Source organism: Ornithorhynchus anatinus, chromosome 6 (assembly GCF_004115215.2).
Source record: "Ornithorhynchus anatinus isolate Pmale09 chromosome 6, mOrnAna1.pri.v4, whole genome shotgun sequence".
NCBI lineage: Eukaryota > Metazoa > Chordata > Mammalia > Monotremata > Ornithorhynchidae > Ornithorhynchus > Ornithorhynchus anatinus.
The window spans coordinates 35,026,133-35,048,170 of NC_041733.1; the positions used below are offsets into that span (position 1 = coordinate 35,026,133).

General features: G+C 44.2%; 1 protein-coding gene across 1 annotated transcript; it reads right to left on the bottom strand.

Annotated features, from left to right (window-relative positions):
- Positions 1-4,498: 4,498 nt before the first annotated feature.
- LOC100079043 (NFKB activating protein) lies at positions 4,499-21,039 on the bottom strand. The gene is made up of 9 exons (XM_029067708.2): positions 20,702-21,039; positions 18,010-18,090; positions 12,760-12,836; positions 11,918-12,058; positions 11,063-11,120; positions 8,165-8,277; positions 6,248-6,323; positions 5,564-5,713; positions 4,499-4,802 (listed from the first exon to the last, which is right to left on the bottom strand). The coding sequence occupies exons 1-9, from the start codon at positions 21,022-21,024 to the stop codon at positions 4,628-4,630; spliced, it is 1,194 nt and encodes a 397-aa protein (XP_028923541.1). The 5' UTR covers positions 21,025-21,039; the 3' UTR covers positions 4,499-4,627.
- Positions 21,040-22,038: the final 999 nt, after the last annotated feature.

Here is a 22,038-nt window from a genome sequence, read left to right on the forward strand (position 1 = left end):
ATGTACCTCCTTATGGCATCTAATCAGAGTAATAATAATAATGGAGTATTTCTTATGTGCTTACCTTTGCCAAGCATTGGACTAGGCACTGAGTACATACAAAATAATCAGGTCAGACCCAATCCCTGTCCTTCATCAGGCTTACCGTCTACACAGGAGGGAACAAGGGTACTGAATCCCCATTTTACAGAGGAGGAAACATGCAAAGAGAAGTTAAGGAACTTGCCCATGATCACACAGTGGTTTTATGTAAAATCATATCTCCAAGAGGCCTTCCACGACTAAGCTTCATTTCCCTGCTCCCTCTCCCTTCCTGGTTCACCTTTGCACGTGGACTGTACCCCACCCTTAGCCCTCGGCACTTATGTACATACCCATAATTTGTTTAAATGTCTGTCTCCCTCTTTAGCCTGTTGAATTCCTTCTGGGGAGGAATCTGTTATTCCTGTTATTACTCATTACTACGCTCTTCCAAGTGCTTAGTAAAGTCTGGTGCACGTAGTAAGCACTTAATAAACACGATTGATTGACAGAGACAGAAACAGAACCCACCTAATAGAAACTGAACGACCATCAATCATCCTGCAGTTGACAGTGTAATCCAAATTGTTTAATCTATTAGAGACCTTGACTTGACACAGTTGTAATATATGGATTTTGACATTCGTTCATACAGACAACTTCCTACCCAGTGAAAACCAGGAGATGGCAAGGTCAGCAGGGGTATATTGAAGTGATACTAAATGAAGTTTAGTTGAGCTAAGTGGGTTGACATCCAGTTGCTTTCAGCAAACGAAGGGAGTCCCAGATGGGGCAATTCTTGGGATGCTTGAGACATGCACTCATATGGGTAATGGAAAGAGGGAGCAACACTGATGCAGAACTATCAATCCAGGGAAAGAAGAGTCCTGGACCAGCATCAGAAGCTCTTCCTCCTTTCCCACTTTCTACCCTGAATTTGAGAGCCTTTAAGTGGACCATAATAATAATAATAATAATTTTTGGTATTTGTTTAGCATTTACTATGTGCCAAGCACTATTCTAAGCACTGGAGCAGATACAAGGTAATCATATCAGTCACAGTCCCTGTCCGACACGGGGCTCACGTTCATAATTTCCATTTTACAGAGGAGGTAACTGAGGTAAAGAGAAGTTAAATGACTTGCTCAAGGTCACACAGCAGGCATGTGGCAGAGCCAGAATTAAAACCCACGTTCTCTGATTTCCAGACCCGTGTTCTTTCTACTAGGCCATGCTGCTTCGCTCTCTTAACTGAGTCTGGACTACGGTTCTTGGGCCCAACTGACTAGCAAATAACTAAATAGGTTTGAAATTAAGCCTAAGCTCATTTCAAAGCCTCTTATTTCTCGAAAGCTGGGCCTGCCATTTTGCTGCTCTCCTCCCTTACTGCAGCCAGTGGAAGGAAATTACCAACTAACTGGATTTATTCCAAATACTACATATTTATTTATTTGAGTGCTTACTGTGTGCTGAACACTGTACTGAGCACTTCGAAAAGTGCAATACAAGCGAGTTGGCAGGTGCGATCCCTGTCCAAAAGGAGCTTACACTCCAAACAACATTTCAGGGAAAGGACCTGGGCAGTAGAGTGAAGAATGGGCTGGAGAGGACAGAGACTGCAGGTAGGGAGGTCAGGGATCAGGCTGCTTTAGGATTCAAGCCAGGATATGACGGGTGACCGCACCAGCACACTGGCCTTTTGAGGGAGAGGATGGAGCAAATTCTAGGAATGTTGTGGCAGATCTACCAACAGAATTTGGTGAATGCGGGGTTGAAAGAGAGGGAGGAGTCATGGATAAGCCAAGGTTAGGGACTTGAGAGATGAGGAGGAGGCTATTTCCAACTGTGAAGGGGAAAGCTGGGTGAAGGAAACAATTTGGGAGGGAAGATGAAGAGTTCAGTTTTGGACATATTGAGGATGAGGTGCTGGACAGCTATCCTGGTAGAGGTGGCTTGGAAGCAGGGGAAAATGGCTTGCTTCTGTCTAGAACAGGTTTGAGGGAGCCTAAAACCATAGCCTCCAGGCCAGAGGAGACCCTCAGGCAGAAAAACTGATTAAACCATCCAGTCCACAAAGTACATCTATTAGAAAAAATACTTTGCCAAAAGGAAAGCACAGGGATGTGAGAGAACAGGAAAAGAAGGAAAGCTCGGCTATGTGAATTCAGGGAATTTACCTTGGGTTTTTCCTCATTTTTCTCCAATTATCTGGAGAATTTGGCTCCAGAAGCTGCCTCATGGAAAATGGTAACTGGTTCCTTGAAGAGCTTGTTAATTAACTATTTATTATACAAGTGAGCAGTTAAGGGACCATCGAAATCTTATAATGGTTGAATTCTCCAGAGAATTCATATAATATGTGGGTAAGTGTGCATGAATTTTTTACATCGAAATTATCCCTAAGTTGGCATTTTGATATTAAGGGACCATTATTGCTATCACCAGATTTAAAAAAGCAACTCATAATAATGTCTATTAAGCACTTACTATGTATTAAACGCTGTGCTAGGCGCTGGAGTAGGCACAGGATTATCGGATCGGACACAGTTCCTGTCTGCACAGGGCTGGCAGTTTGAGGGGTGATGGAGAACCCCGTTTTATAGACGAGGAAACCAGGGTGCCAAGGCTCCCACAGCTGGCAGGGGGGCAGAGTTGGGACTGGAATCCGCATCTCGTGACTCCCAGGCCTGTGCTCTTTAGCTGTAATGTTTAAGTAGAGATCAGTAATAATTATTGTCTGATAACAGCAATTAGTATTTTTTTTAGACTTCTCAGACAGGCTTTACCATCAGGTCTTCAGTTTCAACTAATTTTTACTAGTTCCCCTATCTGTAATTGATTTTAATGTCTGTCTCCCCTACAGGCTGGAAGCTCCTTGTGGGCAAGGATCCCTCTACCAACTCTATTGTATTTTCCCAAGCACTTACTACAGTGCTCTGCACACAGTAAGCGCTCAATAAATACCACTGACTGACTGACAAGCAAAGATGTTTACATTCTTGCACAGACTATGGCAATGACTTGGTCCTAACCTTCCGATTTCATCAAGGATCTAGAATCCTTCCTGCTTTAATGAATCTTTGGGCCAGTCCTTTTTGGAAATGGAATTTTAGCTAAGATTAGCCATAAGTATCCTGACTCTGACAATTAGTGACAATTCAAGCAAAGTCAGTAGATCACATAGGACACATCTCATAAGTGGTTTTACAGGCAGATCTTATGTTCGGCAGATTCTAAGATTGACTTCTGAACCCTATTTAGGGAAAAAAAAATGCCTACTTACTATATAATTATAGAGAAACCATTCTAAAACAAAACAACAAAACAAAAAAGAAGATTGGAGAATTTCATTTTCCAGTGGCACATTCAAGACCCCCTCCCAAGGGCACTAACCACTTTATTTATATAAAAATAACCCAGTTCAAGATGTTAGCAAATACAGTCATTTCCTCGCTCCTTTAAATCTTATGGAAAAAAGGGAAGAAAAAAGATGTAAAACATAATTTACACAGGCACCCAATCTTTCCCATTTTCACCCCAAGCTAAGAGATTAAAAAAGCACTCCACCAACTATAAAAAAATACACTTTGATGCAATCTGAAAGAATATGTACACAATTATTCAGAGACTACACTGAACAACTCATTATGAGATCAGCAAATATAGTCCAAGAGGTTCCTGTCAGTTTTTCTTCCTGAAACCTCCTAAAGTCACAAGGTATGGCCGTAACTCAAAATTTTTAAATATCAGAATTTTTGCTTCATCCCTGCAAAAAGGGGAAGAATTCAGTATTAAAAGCAGTAAAACCTTCTGAGTTTCACCTTGGTCTAACCAATCTCAGAGAGCTAGTGTTCTCAATCAATCATCCTCAAAACATTTACCATTACCTATTACCTAAGGATTTTGGACCGAGATAATGATTTTGCATCTGGAGGACACTACTATAGATCTTCAATGTCTTCTAAGTTAAAAATCGATCTCTTAAAATTACTGAAATCAGTTTTTATAGTTGAAGTTCTCTCAGTTTTGCTCCAACAAAAAAAAAAAGTGGAGGCCAAAGAAACTACTAACTCCAGGAGCAAGCTAAACATCAAATACAATATGCCCGTTTTTCAACTGAATTCTAGATTTTCCTCTTTGGACAAGACCTATATTTTCATAATATATTGTGGGTTTCGATTAAATCCATTCTCGGCATTTCAAAATTCTGAAGATGATGTGTTTTTGATATACCTAGCAAGTGGGTTAACATCTCGCAGACAAATTTCACCTTTCATACCTTTCGTATTTGTCACCTTTCTGGCTAACTTTCTGCAACTATTCTGATCTTATTCACGACTTTGTACTTCCATTAAATGGCAATTTCAACAGTCAGTGTTGAACCACCCAAGCACACCTAAAATGATCTAAAGAGAGTGTCAAACTTATATGAATTTGATCAATACAAAGGATTCTTCTTGGAGAGCTGAAAATCAAGTAGAAGGCACAACAGCACTATAATGTTTTCTTATACAACAAAAAAAGATTTCAGTAAAAGGAGGAAAGCTATTTTATATTACAAGAAAAGAGGGATATTTAAATCTGTCCTGTACAACTCAGCAAGTCTTCATTTCTCCTCCTTCCCCTTGGTTTTTCTGTACACCATCTCTCTGAAGCTAGCTAGGATCTTGTTTTCTCTCTTCCGTCTCTCCTCTTGGTTGAAGGATGCTAAGGCTCTCTTCTCGTCAGCACTGTAGATCTGGTTCTCTTTACGTAGACGCACAGCCTCCATTCGGCGATGCCTAAAGATGAAGGGATTTTTTTTTTAGCTTATAACTACCAAAACCAACAAATAACTTTCACAGCTTCCTCTTGCTTTCTCTAACAGAGTGGTCCATCTGACAGTTGCCCAAATGGTCATTTGGTTTAACCCCAAATCCTACAATTTGAGTCTTTCAGTACTGCCAGACTCGTATAAAAACCTTACTTTCCTCAGGCTGGACATTCTGTGAATAGAGCATTTAACACTCAAGGGAGCAAGGTCACAACCCTAGCTTACAGTTCCTTCCCAAGAAAGGAAAATGGGTTAATTCCTCAAATGACCATGTATCTAGCAGCCTGACATGAGTGAGCGTAGTGAAAGAGAAGAGAGATAAATTCTGAATCAGGGCTGGAATGGCAGCAAACCCTGAATTATGAAAAAGTTGTTATGTGGGCTACTGAATATTTCCAGGTTCAAATCCAGCTACAGTTTCTTGCTTAGATAAGAAAAGGTACCAGTGCTTCACTATACACACTTTAAAGTAGGATGCCAACATTTACTTTTGAGCCGCCACCAGCAATTAAGGCAAGTCACTAGAGAAAAATTCTGAGAAATAAAATGGATGAGTTCATTTCAGCGATGGATAGGTTCGATGTTAAACATTCCAGACAACCTTCATACCAATCTTCTCACTCACCAACATAACTCTCCAATAGTTTTCACCTCATTTTGACAGGGCAGCAAGAAGGGAAGGACCAATTTCCAATCTCAACGACACCGTCAATGCAGTCAGGAACCTACCTGCTGCCACTCATCACATAGCCGGAGCACTCAAACGATGCAATCTCTTCACTCGTCAGTCCGATTTCACCTCTCCGGGGGATGCGCTTTCCAGCCTTCACGTACTCGGCCATGGCTGCACCTTCACCCGGCAGCAGAGCGTGGCCGTAGCTGGGAGGAAATTCAGAGAAGAATCTGTTAGGCCCCCTCCAGTGTGAAAAAAGGACATTTCCATCTTTTATTTTTAGGAAACAGTTGGAATAGCAGGCAATGGAAAAAGATTTGCCTACTGGCAGCATGGAAAAGACCCGATGTGCATTATCCCACTTTTGATTATCTTCCACCTTAGAATCTGAGTCATAAGAGCAGACGGCTGAAGGGGGCACGAGGAAGAGAAGGGGCTGCTGCTGCTGCTGCTATGGTAGAGAAGCTCCCACTCTTTCCCTGCCCCTCATCCCGCCCCACCTAATGCTGCTGTTTGGGGGAGCGGGTGCTTGCTCAGCAGCTTCTCCACTTACCACCCCAGCTCCACCAGAATCTCCCCTTTCAACCCCCAGGATCCTGCAGAGTAAGGGGCATTACCAACTCCTCTCCCAGCTTCCTTTGCAGGGAATATCTAAACCTGGAATCCTTTTGCTTTTTTGGGAATAAACTTAATCCAATCCAACATTCAATCCAAGAAGGAAGAATATTATAGGTACTTACTTCAAAGGTCTATCATCTTGAGAGGCATGTGTTATAGGAGCTTCTGGTCCAATTAGATCCACGGCTTCTGCATTTTCTGCAATACGAGTCCATCAGAAATACAATTACATTACGATACTCTCAGTGCACTGGGTGGCATATGACAGTTAAACAGATGAAAAGTCTCTGCCAAGAGCAGCCCAAACTCTGGTGAAGTGAAGCTGTGCATTCTGCTTTACATAATTCACAACTTCTGTCTAAACCAAGTCGAATAATAATAATGATGATGGTATTTGTTAAGCACTTTCTATGTGTCAAGCACTGTTCTAAGTGCTGGGGTAGATACAAGCTAGTCAGGTTGGATACAGTCCCTGTCCCATATGGGGCTCACAGTCTTAATCCACATTTTACAGATGAGGGACTGAGGTACAGGGAAGTGAAGTAACTTGCCCAAGGTCACAAACAGACACGTGGTGGAGTTGGAATTAGAACCCAGGTCCTTCTGACTCCCAGGCCCATGCTCTACCCACTACGCCATGCTGCCACAGAGGACCTAGAACACTAATGACCTATCTCTGCACAAGACAGCCTAAAACTTCACCCTTTTATCTTCCAGCCTCTCCCCTTTCTTTATCTCACACCCACTCCCCTTTCCCGGAATTTCCCCCATATGTTCAATGCCTTCCCGAAATCTCTTCTCCTCCAGGAGTTATTTCCCCAAGTCACATCTTCCCAATTACCACTTTAGCCACCAAGTACTTGGGAATTCACAGTCACCAGTTGGATTTTGGTACATATCCATTTACGCTGTCTACTGTTCAAGTTCTTATTGATTCACGCATCTTCCACTCTTTTTTCCCTAACTGTAAATCACTTTGTATCTGTCTACCTGGTTACATTGTAAACTCCTTGAGGGCAGGACTACATTCTCCCAAGTACCAAATGCTATGCTCTGCACACAACAGACACTCAATACAGAAGAAGCCCTTAATTAGGACCATGGGTTCCGGGCTAACTGAAAATTCAGATAACTGACTGTTCAACTGAGAGGGAGAAAAAAATGTCAGCCTCTTTGCAAGCCTTTAATCCAACAGCCCCTATGTTACCCTCCTGTCTTAACCTCTCCTTCTAGCACTCTTCTTTCATGTATGTTAAATGCTACCCTTTCAAAGGAAAGTTCAAGAGAAACCCAAGTCAGAATTACAATCGACCTAAGCCTTTACTCCTTCTCTCCACCCTAATTTTTGGTTTGCTATCTGCTCTTGACTTGAAAACTCTTGCTTGTGTTTTCTTAAATGCTTCATTTAGCAAGGGAAGCCCCAGAACCAAAGTACCAAAAAAATGCCCTTGAGCAGAGTACCAACTTTTCATTTCGAATGCAAGAGTAAATCTGGTACTGTGGCGGACAGGACTGGGGGAGAAAAAAAAAGATTCCAAAAGGAACCAGGAGAGGAACAAATACTTGTGCTTTTCCCAAGGACTTAGTACAGTGCAAGTGGAAGCTCAGGAAATGCTACTGATCGATGAGTTGAGATAAAACCTCTAAAAAAGACTGGATGATGCCCATGTCTGGCTGAAGCAGGGGCCAGGAGAGGGTCTTGTTGTGGCCTTAATCCCTCAGTCCAGCTTCCTGTTGTTCCACGCCATACTCCAAGAGGCAAGCCAGGCCAGCTGCAGCTGTCTCTACTGTCCCAAAAGCTGCAGAGCCGAAGCCACTGGATCTGTCTCTACTGTCACATTTCCAAAAGGGCGATGCTCCTCATCATCTCTCTCTCTCCCCCAGGTCCCACCCGGAGTTGGAGGTCTTGCTTCAGAGGAGGGGGACAGTGGTATGTGGGCACCTTTATTAAGTTTGGATGACGGGTATTTCAGGGGACTAGTTAAGTGGAGCCATTCTGGTATCAGATGCAAATCAATTTCATAAATAAAATAACTTACTGGAACGCTCAATCCAGAGATCCTCTCCCTGGAACTCTTCCTCAGAATCTTTACTGCTTGAATCACTAGATTCTCTCCTACTCTTCTTAGTCTTCTTTTTCTTGGATTTCTTTCTGTCACAGTCACAATTGGAAACACACATTAAAGATTTTTCAGGCCTGGTCCACAGCTAAAGGACACCTGATTTTCAAAAGTCACCTTCTGAAAGATAATTCTATTAAGAACTCAGCGGAAGCATATTTCCATATAATTAGGTGTTTTGGAACTTTTTTCTTATCACTCCTATTAAGTCACCAGAGTATAACCAAAAAAGTCTTATATGCTCCCATTTATTTATATTACTGATTTATTCAGAGTATTTTTAGTTCAGCATTTAATAATGTTCTATGATTATATTTGCACTGTATCAAATAGTGTCTTGTGGGTTCCAGGTTTACCTGGTTTATGAAAAACTGTCTGATGCCTGTATTAATATTCTTTCTCATGTCATGGTTATTATGATGTTTCATCCTTGAATGGTGATGGAATCCACTTAAATGTCTCTCTGAATGACCTGGGTTATTGATTATTTAAATTATGTTCAATTCAGGGCATCCAGATAATTGTAGTTCTACCACATTTTTCTGCGATTCCAGATGTATTTTCCCTTCCTGTGAAGTCCACACCCTCCGCCTCTACCATGCGCTCCGAACTTCATTCTCAGTCTCTTTCACGGGCTCCTCCTCTGCTTCCCACAAGGTCCCTGAAGGTTCAGTTCTGGGTCCTCATATTCTCCATCTACACCCACTCCCTTGGAAAACTTACTTGCTTCCATGGCTTCAATTTCCACGTCTAGGCGGATGATACCCAGATATACATCTCCAGCCTTGATCTCCGCCCCCCTGCAGTTTCACATCCCCTCCTGCCTTCAAGACATCTCTATCTGTATATCCTCCCGTCACCTCCAATTTATCATGTCCAAACAGAGCCCCTTAACTTCCCACCCAAATCCTGTCCTCCCCATCACTGTAGATGACACCACTTGTCCTGTTTCACAAGCCAGTAACCTTGGTGTTATCCTTGACCCCTCTGTCATTCAGCCCATATATTCAATCTATCACCAAATCCTGTCGGTCCCACCTTCACAACATCGCTAAAATCTTGCCCTTTCCTCTCCATCCAAACTGCTACCACGTTAATACAATTACTCATCCCATCTTGCCTGGATTATTGCATCAGTCTCCTTGCTGATCTCCCCAGCCTCCTGTTTTTCCCCCCATTCCATACTTCACTCTGCTGCTCAGATCATCTTCCCACAAAAACTTTCAGGACATGTACCCCCCTCCTCAAAAAACTCCAGTGGTTTCCCATCCACCTCCACATCAAAGAAAAACTCCTCATCACTGGCTTTAAAGCACTCCACCACCTTGCTCCCTTCTGCCTCACCTTGCTTCTCACCTTCAAACCAGGCCGCACACTATGATTCTCTGGTGCTAACCTTCTCATTCATTCATTCATTCAATAGTATTTATTGAGCACTTACTATGTGCAGAGCACTGTACTAAGCACTTGGAATGGACAATTCGGCAACAGATAGAGATAATCCCTGCCCAATGATGGGCTCACAGTCTAAATGGGGGAGACAGCAAAGCAAAACAGAAGACAAACACAAGACATCATCAACAAGATAAATAGAATCAAGGAGACATACACCTCATTACGAAAATAAATAGGGTAATAATATATACAAATGAGCACAGTGCGGAGGGGAGGGGAAGGGGGAGCAGAGGGAAAGGGAGGCTCAGTCTGGGAAGGCCTCCTGGAGGAGGTTAACTTTCAGTGTGCCTCGATCTCGCCTATCTCACCAGTGACCCCTAGGTCATGTCCTGCCTCTGGCCTGAAATGTCCTCCCTCTTCAAATCCTCCAGACAATGACTCTTTCCCACTTTAAAGCCTTACTGAAGACACATCTCCAGAGGCATTCCCAGACTCAGCCCCACCTTTTCTCATCTCCCACTCCCTTCTGCATTGCCCTGACCTGCTCCCTTTGCTCTTCCCCCCTCCCACGCCACTTATGTCCATATCTGTAATTTATTTGTATTGATGTCTGTCTCCTCTGCTTTACAGTGTGAGCTCATTGTGGGCAGGAAATGTGTCTGTTCAATGTTGTACTGTACTCTGCCAACCACTTAGTATAGTGCTCTGCAAACAATAAGCACTTAATAAAAATACCACAATGAATGAATGAATAGAATTAGGGGTCCCTGTTGGGGCAGCTATCTTTCCCACCACCCCCATTGTTGCGCAGATTGTTTGGGATGGGGGAGGGCTGAAGGGGGGCGCCTGGGGAAGTGAAGAGATGAGATGAGCATGTGCTGCACTCTCCCTCTTCTCTTTTTTGGCAACAAAAGCCCAGAGTCATTCAGTGCGGCATCAGAATTACACTTCAGCTGGTGCTCTTCACAGCTAAAGGACTAAACCCAACAGTCTTGTTATTCCTGAAAGGGGGTGAGGTCTAAAGAGGGAGGGTTCCAAAGAGATCTTTCCAGGACCCTAAACAACATTAAAATGTCTCCCTGGGCGATGGACCGATACTCGCTTGTTAAAGGGAGTCCATGAGAGGAACTAAAATGAGAAATTCAGATATAATCCCCCATCTCAACTGTTTGGGGTTTTTTTGTTGCCAGTGGTGGAAATAGGGGCCTCTGTTCATAGGGGCCAGCTCCTTCTCCCTGCTGACAAAGTCAGTGGCGGGGGTCTCCTCTCTAAAACAGTGGAACTGCTATTCTTTTAGTTTTCTAACCTGCTTAAATAAATTACAAAACACTTTCGCTTAAGTAAGAATCCCTATTGCAAACATAAAAAGGAACTCGCAAGTGGCCGGGAGATGACAGGAAGTAAATATTTAAGACAGCTTACGATCTGTGTTTCTTCTCCTTTTTCTTTGTTTTCTTAGCTTTCTTTTTATTGTCTTCATCTGCAAATGAAATAAGCCCATTACTGCAAAGCAGAGAGGTCTACCTTTTAGGAGAGCAAAAATCTCTTGTAGTACTTTTAAAAACGACCCAAAGAATAACAGTGCTCCACCTGCCCCAACTGTTTCCAACTCTTGCCGAACTCTCCCACCAGAAGTGATCCCATCCATCCTATCCCTCAATACTCTTCACATCCACCCACTCACCCACCTTCCTGTCACTCTCCAGCCATACAAACGGACATCTACTTATTGGCTAAGACTAAGCTCTCCGATACACACACACACAGCACAGGCAGCCAGGGCAGGAAAGAATGACCACTGTCACCACTGTCATCAATTTCAGGCTTCTAAGGGTGGCAGGGCTGCTTCTGACAAAGGCGTGAAAATGTGTCAAGCCGGTGGTGGCCAGGGCCATTTCTCTTCTCATCTGCATCGGATGCTGCCGCTATGTATTCTGCCATATTGGCCAGCACATTTCACACAATATTTGGAAATATCCAAGGCCTAGAAGTCCCTGAGCTTCAGAAAAGGCAACTTATGCCAAGTGGCTGGTAAGTTGAATTAGTACAAAGGAAACATAAAATTGATGATTTTAAAACAATCCTAGGACTTTAACTTTAATTGCTTTTAAATGTACTGCCCTGAACTGGCTCCAGGGTGACTGAGTAAAAGTGCTGGGTTGTAGTTTGGGTTTTATTATTTTGAATGGAGGATGACTACCTGAATAGCTTAACTAGAGGAACATAATTTGAAAGAAACAAACAGAGGCTCAATTCCGAACATATTGGCTTTCTTACCACTGGAGTCTGTATCTGTGTCTGAATCACTGTCCTCGGAATGCTTTTTGTGTTTTCTTTTGGATGCTTTTTTCTTTCTTTTCCTTTTAGAGTTTTCTTTTGAGTGACTACCTTTCTTCTTCTTTTTCTTCTTTTTATCTTCTACAATTTTTTTTTAAAGAGAAAAATTAATAGAAAAATAAAGAAGTTCTGCTTCAAGAAATATTTCTGAACCATGATGCCATGGTTCTTAGAATAGCAAAAAAGACCTAATGAATCCCTCAGTGAGTAAAAGAAATCCACTCTTCACTAACACAGTAGAGGGAGTTTTCTACAATATGGGAGTTGTCTTCCTGAAGAACCTCATGTTACAGAAAAATGGTAATAGAGTAACCACTGGTTTGTAGGAATTAAAAAGTTAGGGGATAGAGAGTTTGAAGATTCCATCATACCTGATACAATTTTAGTCAAATCCCCATTTTATTGTAGATCCGCATCTAGCAGAATGCTATATACCTTTGCCAAGCACTGCTATGTTACTGCTCTAAATATAATAAAGTTACAAAAACACAAAGTATTGACCAGAAGGGTACATTAAGATTGTATCAGAAGCTGGAAAATATAGCAGCATTACGCTCTGACTGATGCCACTCACCCAGGCACAGAACTGCTTCCTACATCGAATCTACTTGACTCGACTTGTGGATTGTGTTATATCGAGAACATTTGTTTGAGACAAATGATCCCTAATTCTTTCAACATGTAACACCAAAATCACGTAATGAAAACTAGTGCCAGAGCAGAAATGGATACGTTGTTTAATTTTCTCCAAAGAGTTTTATTTCAAAACTAAGATAAGATACCTTCCGTGCTGGAATCTGAACTGCTGCTTTTCTTAGATTTTGCTTCTTCGTCTTCTGCGGGGGTATGTTCATCAGAACTAGATTTAGAGAAAAGAAAGTAGTTAGGAACATGGAAACCAAGATTGTGGGGGAAAATTAACACTGGAACTGCAAGGCAATCTTCCCATTACCCTCAGCAGAAACTGTTATTAGAATACCGTGCCCTGTGATGAGCTCTGTAACAACTGTGGGTATTTGAAGAATTTAAAAAGTGACAAAGTTGATGACTGGAAAAGAGGACCTATGAGAAAAGGTTGAAAGAACTGGAATTACTTAGAAGGATGAAGAGAAGGCTGAAGGCAGGTAACTGTGGTTTTCAAGAATCAAAAATTAAAAGGATAACTCTCTCAACCTTTCTCTCAGAGACCAGGAAATGGACTGGGGGCTCTCATAAGCCTTTCTAACACCATTATTCTATTAACATGTCTATCTTAGGTAGACATACTATTCCAAATTGAATTTCCCAGCAGGAATCTACATTTCAGCGACAGCTGCGGGGAATAATCTGATGTCCAGGGCTGGTTGTCATCAGGGCTTCACACACCCCATGTCCTGCTTCTGAGCCCGTTCTCAAAAACCCGAGCCCCGCACACCACCAGATACGGTGGTGTGGCCTACTGGAAAGAACACATGTCACACAGTGAGAGATCCTGGGTTCTAATCCCAGGTCTACCGCTTCCCTGCTGCGTGACCTTAGGAGAGTCGCTTAACTTCTCTGGGCCTCCTCTGTAAAATGGGGGTTTTAATGCCTCTCTCTACCTCAGACTGTGAGTCCCAAGTGGGTCAGGGTCTGTGTCTGGTCTAAGTATACTGTATCTGCCCTAGTGCTTAATAGAGTGCTTGGCTCAGAGTAATCACTTAAATACCCATTATGGTTATTTTCCACTTCCAGTCTTAAGCTTTCCTGGTCACTCAGCAGAGTCGCCAAAGTTCAGGCAGGTCGGCTGGGGGATGCAGTGGTTCCCGTGCCCCTGAGCATTTTAACTCTATCCATCAATTTTGCAGGCTCCCATTAGAATCAGAAAGCCCACACAAACACCCGTTATAAGCTTGCAGCTATATCTCCCTCATTTTACCCATGGGCTTGCCAAACAGAGTCAAATTATTATCCAAAATACTAATTATCTAGTAGAACTTACCCTTCTGCTGGGTTGAAAACGGGGCTGGAACCAAATAGCCATCATTCTTTTTAATCTCCTGAAATATGTGGTGAGGGTAGACATGATATGAGTTCACTACAAAGCCTTTGGAAAGCTGACATTTTTCATCTCTCTCTTCCCTTGAAAATGTTTTAGATTCTGGAATATCATGTGACAGGTTTCTCTCACACACATTTTTCTTATTCCCTCAACCCAACTGAAAAGTAGGGCAGCAGTGGAGGACAGACACAGAAGAATCAGAAATAGACTTAAACAGAACTGAAGGGCTTCTGAAGAAAAAGCAAATGGATAAAGGGGAGAAATAGCCCAGACTTCAGTGACAACTGGAAATGAGAAGATAAAAAATGGAGCAGAAAAAAAAATCAGCACTGGGACTATCATTAATATTCGGCAGCCTTGCACAAGGTAAAAATGAATGAAAAACCAAAAAATGGGGTGTGAGAACCAGAGCACACTTGACACCCTGCAGCTGCACAAAATAAGCAGGAGACTGGCTAAAATGACCTTGTCTTTTTAGACTGTAAACTCCCTGTGGGCAGGGAATGTGTCTGCCAACTCTGTTGTATCAAACTCTCCCAAGCACTTAGTACAGTGCTCTACACACGGTAAAAACATCCAATTAATGTCATTGATTAACTGACTGATTTTCTTCTGCCTGGAGCTTAGAGCTGCACAAGGGCCTTAGTTGATCCAAGTCACATTAATAATAATAATGATGCTGGTATTTGTTTAGCGCTTACTGTGTGCCAAGCACTGATCTAAACGCTGGGGTAGATACAAGGTAATCAGGTTGTCCCACGTGGGGCTCATAGTCTTAATCCCCATTTTACAGATGAGGGAACTGAGGCACAGAGAAGTTAAGTGATTTGCCCCACATCACAAAGCAAACAAGTGGCAGAGTCAGGATTAGAACTCACGTCCTCTGAGTCCCAAGCACGTGCTCTTTCCACTAAGCATGCGGAGAGCAGATTTTTGGATAAACTACTGGCTGATAAACTAAAGCGACTGACCAGGCAACAACTGCGTCAAAAAATAACTCCCGAACACATCCAAATATCCATTCCTGGAGAATTACACACATCTGCAAAGAGCTCTGGGTGTGGCTAAATCAACGTCATCAAGATTGGTTTGACACTACTACTCAGGTGAGGAAAAAAAAAATCTATTGCACCGGTGGCATTTGGCGACAGCTGAGATTCAGACAAACCAAGTTAACCAAAACCTGCACTGTGACATACAATGATAATAACTGTGGTTTTTGTACAGTGCTCATTATGTACCAAGCACTGTTCGAAACAACAGGGAGCTACGAAATAATCAAGTCCCACATGGGGCTCAGGGTCTGAGTAGGAGGAAGAACAGGTACTGAATTCCCATTTTGCAGATGAAGAAACTGAGGCAGAGAGAAGAGAAGTGATTGATCAAGGTCCCAGAGCAGACAGGTGGGTCATTCCATTAGGCCACACTGCTTCTCTGGATCAAATTAAGGAACACACCCAACAGCTGGGGAGATGCCTAAACAGAACAGACTCAGTGCCATTTAGACCATCTTCTTCCCTGACAGCATCACTAGGACTTTGGGTACCAGTATCACCCACCATATTAACCTGTATCTATCCCAGCGCTCAGAACGTTGCTTAACAAACACCATAATCACTGTTATTATTCAGCCCCATACTGCTTGTTACATATATGTAATTTATTTTAACATGTCTCTCCCTCTAGACCCTTTCATCCCCAGCAACAGGACATACAACCCCTAGCTTTCCCTAAGATTCGGAAAAGTACAGCAAAAAGAAATTATGTTATATATACACTGATATTAAAATGATTTTCTTTGACTATAACAAGTCACCAGTAAAATTTCATGAAAACAACCTTTTAATTTTTAAAACACAACAGGCCGACCCCTCTAACACTTAACATGTCCAAAACAGAACTCTTCATCTTCCCACCCAAACCCTGTCCTCCCCTTGATTTTCCCATCACTGTAGACAGCACTACCATCCTCCCTGTCTCACAAGACTAAAACCTTGGCAGTCCTCAAATCCTCTCTCTCACAACCCACATATTCAATCGGTCACCAAATCCTGTCAGTTCAACCTTCACAACATCTCATCTCCAGAGCACAAACTCTACCCAACCTGATTTACCTCTATATTTACCAGCGCTCAGAACAGGGCTTAACAAATACCATAATTATTATTATTATCGTTCACCCCATCTTCAGGCCAGTAGTGCTTATTACATATCTGTAATTTATCTATCTACTTATTTATATTAATGTCTGTCAGGCCCTCTAGACTGTGAGCTTGTTGTGGGAAAAGAATGTGTCTGGTGTTATACTGTACTCTCCCAAGTGCTTAGTACAGCGCTTTGCACACAGTAAGTGCTCAATGCAATGGAATGAATAAAACCTACCCTTTCCTTTCCATCCAAATTGCTATGGCGTTGATCCAAGCCCTTATCATATCCCTTGATTACTGCATCAGCCTTCTTGCTGACCTCCCTGCCTCCTGTGTCTCCTAACTCCAGCCCATACTTCACTCTGTTGCCTCAGTCTTTTTCTTTTTTTAATTCAGTCCACGTTTTCCCCACTCCTCGAGAACCTCCCCTGATGGTCCATCCACCTCTACATCAAACAGAAATACCTTATCGTCGGCTTTAAAGCAGTCAATCACCTTGCTCACTCCTACTTTACCAGCTGCTCTATTACAGCCCCGCCTGCACACACTAACACCAACCTACTCTCTGTACCTAGATCTCAACTATCTTGCCGTCGATCCCTGGCCCACGTCCTCCCTCTGGCCTGAAACTCCCTTCTCTTTCATACCCAACAGACCATCATTCTCCTCGCCTTCAAAGCCTTATTAAAATCACATCTTCTCAAGATGCCTTCCCCAACTAAGCCCTCATTTCCCCTAGTCCTCCCTTTTGCATCCCCCCCTGCACTTGGATTTGGTCTTTTGATTTATACTCTTGGGAAGCAGTGGGGCCTAGCGGAAAAAAAAAGAGTCTGGAATCTGAGGATCTGGGTTCTAATTCTGGCTCTGATGCTTGCTTGCTGTGTGGCCCTGGGCAAGTCATTTAACTTCTTTGTGCCTCAGTTTTTTCAACTGTAAAATGAGGATTCAATACTTGTTCTCCCTTCTACTTAGAATGTGTACCCCAAGTGGGACAGGAACTCTATCCAACCTCATTTACCTGTATCTACAGCAGTGCTTAGAACAGGTAATGCCATAATTATTATTATTAACCCCCACCTTCAGCCCAATAGCACTTATTACATATCTGTAATTTCACATCTGTCTCCCCTTTTACACTGCAAGTTCCCGGTGAGCAGGGAACGTATATATCAACCCTGCTGAAGTGTGCTCTCCCAAACAATTAGTACAGTGCTCTGCACACAGTAAGTGCTCAATAAATAAGATTGACTGTACCTGTTCAGTGTTTACTAAGTGCAGAGAACTGCAGTAACCCTTCGGAGAGTATAATACAACAGAGTTGGAAGACATGTTCCTTGCCTACAGCAAGCTGATATTGCAGGGGCCTTTTCTCCTTTTCCCCTATTGCCCATCTCCATTCTACTCCCAAATGTGAAAAGCAGGGTATCCTAATTGATAGAGCATGGGCCTGGAATGATGAAGGCCTGGTTACTTTATCTGTAAAATGGGGATTAACACTGTGAACCCACGTGGGACATGAGCTGTGTCCAACCTACTTATCTTGTATCTATCCCAGCGCTTTGCACATAGTAAGGGCTTAACATGTACCACTGAGAAAATGACTCCAAATTCCAACTTTCCTTTAAAATATCAATACTAATAACTCTTTCCCCTGTATTTCACAGTCCCTCACAATTACCCAAAAGTCTCTGGCTACTTTGCATACAGCTAGTAAGTCTCTTAGGTTTCCTTGTCTTGACACCTTTTTTTTTTTTTGAGTGAACAGTCACAGGATTTCATATTGTCTTATAGTCTCAGTTTCTCGGGCATTGGATATACTTTGTTTAAAAAAAAACAAAAAAAAAACCACAAAAGCATTTACTTACTCTGGGTCAGGAACCTTTGGAGAAAGTCCCCAAACTTCGGGTGCTCCTAATTCTCCAATTCTCTCTCTTTCATTTAATCTCCTAAAAAGGCAACAAAATGTGCATTAAAACACAATCAGACACTCCCAAAATAATCAGTAAATCTGGAGCCATATGACGTGTGCGCTTTTTCTTTACTTTTCATCCCAGATTTACTAACGTGTTCAGGAGAGGTCTAGAAATTGGCTACTAGATTCAACCGCACTTTACTCTGACCAACAAAATTATTTACTGCGCTTCCCCCCAATGCATACTTGGAGAAGAACAGAACCTAGCAAAACTTGCTCAAGAAACTTGAAATATGACAAACACGAGTCAAGATACCATTCAATAAAATATAGAAAACTCTGCTTGCTTTCTGGGAAAAGAGAAGCAGCTTAGCTCAGAAGATAGAGCAAGGGCCTGGGAGTCTGAAGGCCCTGGGTTCTAATCACAGCCCCACCATTTGCCTGCATGACCTTGGTTAAGTCACTGCATTTCTCCTTGTCCGAGTTCCCTCATCTGTAAAATGGGGATTAAGACTGTGGGCTCTATGCAGAACAAGGATTGTGTCCAACTTGACAAACTTGTATATCCCAGCGTTTAATATCTTTTTTTTTTTAAAAAAAGGGAAACTACATGAGCCTGCTGTGTCCAACCTACTTGATAAGACTTGATAAGGGGACCATCCTTTTTATCCTGTGTATGTAATTCACAAACAGAGCAATGGGAGGCAAGAAGGTATTGAAAGAAGGTGTTAGAGAGACCTAAACAGGGAAGCCTGTGTAAGGAGTCAAGTTCTCAATATCCCCTATTTTTCATAGTGAAAAAAAATTTTGATAAGTATTTAAGGGACATAGGTAAATAAAACAGCTTCAGAGGAGTGTCTGCATCTTCAAGAAGTGGTGGGCTAAGAATATCATGCTAAACAAATTTGCTTTTTACACTTTTACAAAATAGCAAAACTTAAGAAGGGAAGGAGGAGAAGACGATGTGCCAGTCAAAAAACTAGCTTCTGCTTGAGGAGGATATACAGAGATTCCAGTTTAAAAACCTGCCACAGGTTGTGGTTTTGCAGTCCTGGAGGCAGCACAATCAAATCTGCCCTCAACGAAGTCCACACACACAGAGGAGGCTCCACAAAGGCTGGCTCAGTTCATCAAACCAAATCACTTGTCAGACATCCTGGGTCTCCACCAGGCTTCCCTGTTTAGGTCTCCCTAACACCTCCTCTCAATACCTTCTTGCTTCCCACTGCTCTGTTTGTGAATTACATACTCAGGATAAAAAGGACAGCCCCATTATGAGTCTGATATAAGGGTTAACAGGGACCTGCATTTTTCTGCCACTCTGCGGGGGTTCTCACTACACACTATCTTGGTGAGGGCAATTATGACCTCTCTCCAAAACATGTTTTGGGCATCATGCCCCAGTGAAGGCGAGGGACAGATCTAACCCATGTGAGTGAGCAGCAATATAGATAGGAAGGCAGGCTGGGTTGGGAGCAGTGGCCAGGGCGAGTAAGTGAAGGAAAGCAGGAGTCTGGGGGCTTAAGGGAAGAGAAGATGAAAGGCAGGGGAGAGAGGACTGGGAGTCAGGGAGGAGACACTGGGCAGAATGGGGGGGACAAGATGGGAGACAAAGGGGACTGGGTGGGAGAGGAGGGGGACAGGATGGGAGATAATAATAATAGTATTTTTAAGTGCTTACTATGTGCCAGGCACTGTATTAAGCGCTGATTACAAGGTAATCAGGATGGACACAGTCCCTGTTCCACTTGGGGCTCATGGGGAGATAAGGTGGATAGGGTGGGAGACGGGGGGACAAAGTGGGAGGAAAGAGGAAGAAGGTAGGAGGAAAGGGGAAAAAGGTAGGGAGAAAGGGGAGGTAGGAGAAAAGGTGGGGAGAAGATAGGCGGAAAGGGGGAAAAGGTGGGAAGGTAGGAGAAAAGGTGGGGAGATGATGGGAGGAAAAGGGGAGAAGGTGGGAGGGAAGGGGGAGAAGGTGGGAGGGAAGGGGGAGAAGGTGGGAGGGAAGGGGGAGAAGGTGGGAGGGAAGGGGGAGAAGGTGGGAGGGAAGGGTGGGGAGAAGATGGGAGGAAAGGAGGAAAAGATGGGAGGAAAGGAGGAAAAGATGGGCGGAAAGGGGGAGGAGATGGGAGGAAAGGGAGAGAAGGTGGGAGAAAGGGGGAAGAAGGTGGGAGAAAGGAGGAAGAAGGTGGAAGGAAAGGGAAAGAAGGTGGGAGGAAGGGGGAGAAGGTGGGAGCAAAAGGGGAGAAGGTGGGAGGAAAAGGGGAGAAGGTGGAAGGAAAAGGGGAGAAGGTGGGAGGGAAGAGGGAGAAGGTGGGAGGAAAAGTGGGAGGAAAAGGGGAGAAGGTGGAAGGAAAAGGACAGAAGGTGGGAGGGAAGAGGGAGAAGGTGGGAGGAAAAGTGGGAGGAAAGGGGAGAGCGAGGATGGGAGAGTGTGGAGAACTGGGTGGAATAAAAGGGGGCGCGAGAGGGGGGCAAAGGCGAGGAGACGAAAGGGGGGCCGTGGCAAGGGGCGGAGGCCGGAGGGGGACGGCGGACAGGGAAGAAGGGACAGAGAAAGGGCGGCGGGGAGGACGGGAAGGGAGGAGAGGAGAGGAGAGGAGGACAGGGGAGAAGAGAGGGGGGCGGGCGGCAGGGGAGCCGACCTCTGCCGGAGGCTCTCCTCCTTCTCCTTCTCGTAGTAGTCCGGCCACGGCGGGCCGGGCCCGCAGCCCTGGTGGTGATGGTGATGGTGGTGGTAGTAATGGTGGTGATGGCCGCCCCCGCCCCCGCCCCCGCCGCCGTGCGGGGGGGGGGAGGAGGACGACGAGGCGCCGCGGAGCGCGGGGGAGCGGGAGCTCCGGGCCCGCGGGGAGCGGCCGGCCTTGGGCGGCGGGGGGCCCTCCGGGGACCCGCCGCCCCCGCCCCGCCGCCGCCTCCGGGAGCTCGGGGCCTCCTCGGGGCTGCGGGAGCGGGAAGCGGGGGCCATGGCGGCCTGAGGCGCCGGGCCCGAGCCGCCACACGGACCACAACGGCCGGAAGTGACGACAACGCCGCCGACGCCTCGGCTTCCGGGGGCCGCACACAAACCCCTCCCCGGCTCCGGGCGCCCGCAGGGTGCGCCTCCCTAACGGCGCCGGCGGGAGAATCGACCCGGGCCGATCGGTTCCGCCCCTTCCTCCGCCCCCGCCCGCTGACCGCCGCAGAATTGCCTCTTTTAAAATTTAGATAGATTAGATAGATAGATAGATAGATAGATAGATAGATAGATAGATAGATAGATAGATAGATAGATAGATAGATAGATAGATAGATAGATAGATAGATAGATAGATAGATAGATAGATAAATGAGCTCCTTTGAGCGCTTGCTCCGCGTCGAGCACTGCGTAAATACCAGTTAACCAGTCCTGTTCCAGTCCCTGGCCCACATTAGATTAGTGGAAAGAGCCCGGGCTTGGGAGTCAGAGGTCATGGGTTCATTCATTCAATAGTATTTATCGAGCGCTTACTATGTGCAGAGCACCTGTACTAAGCGCTTGGAATGGACAATTCGGCAAAAATTCCTACCTAATGACGGGCCTACAGTCTAGTCGGAGGAGACAGACAAAAAACAATAGCAATAAATAGAATCAAGAGGATGTACTCCTCACTAACAAAATAAATAGGGCAATAAAGATATATACAATCCCGACTCTAATCCCGACTCTGCCGCTTGTCAGCTGTGTGACCTTGGGCAAGACACTTCACTTCTCTGGGCCTTAGTTACTTCAAATGGGGATGAAGAGTGTGAGCCTCACGTGGGACCTGATAACTCTAAATCTACTCCAGCACTTAGAACAGTGCTCAGCACATAGTAAGCCCTTAACAAATGCCAACATTATTATTATTAGAAGTAGTAGACTGTGAGCCCATCATTGGGCAGGGATGGTCTCTATCTGTTGCCGAATTGTACATTCCAAGCACTTAGTACAGTGCTCTGCACAGAGGAAGCGCTAAATCAA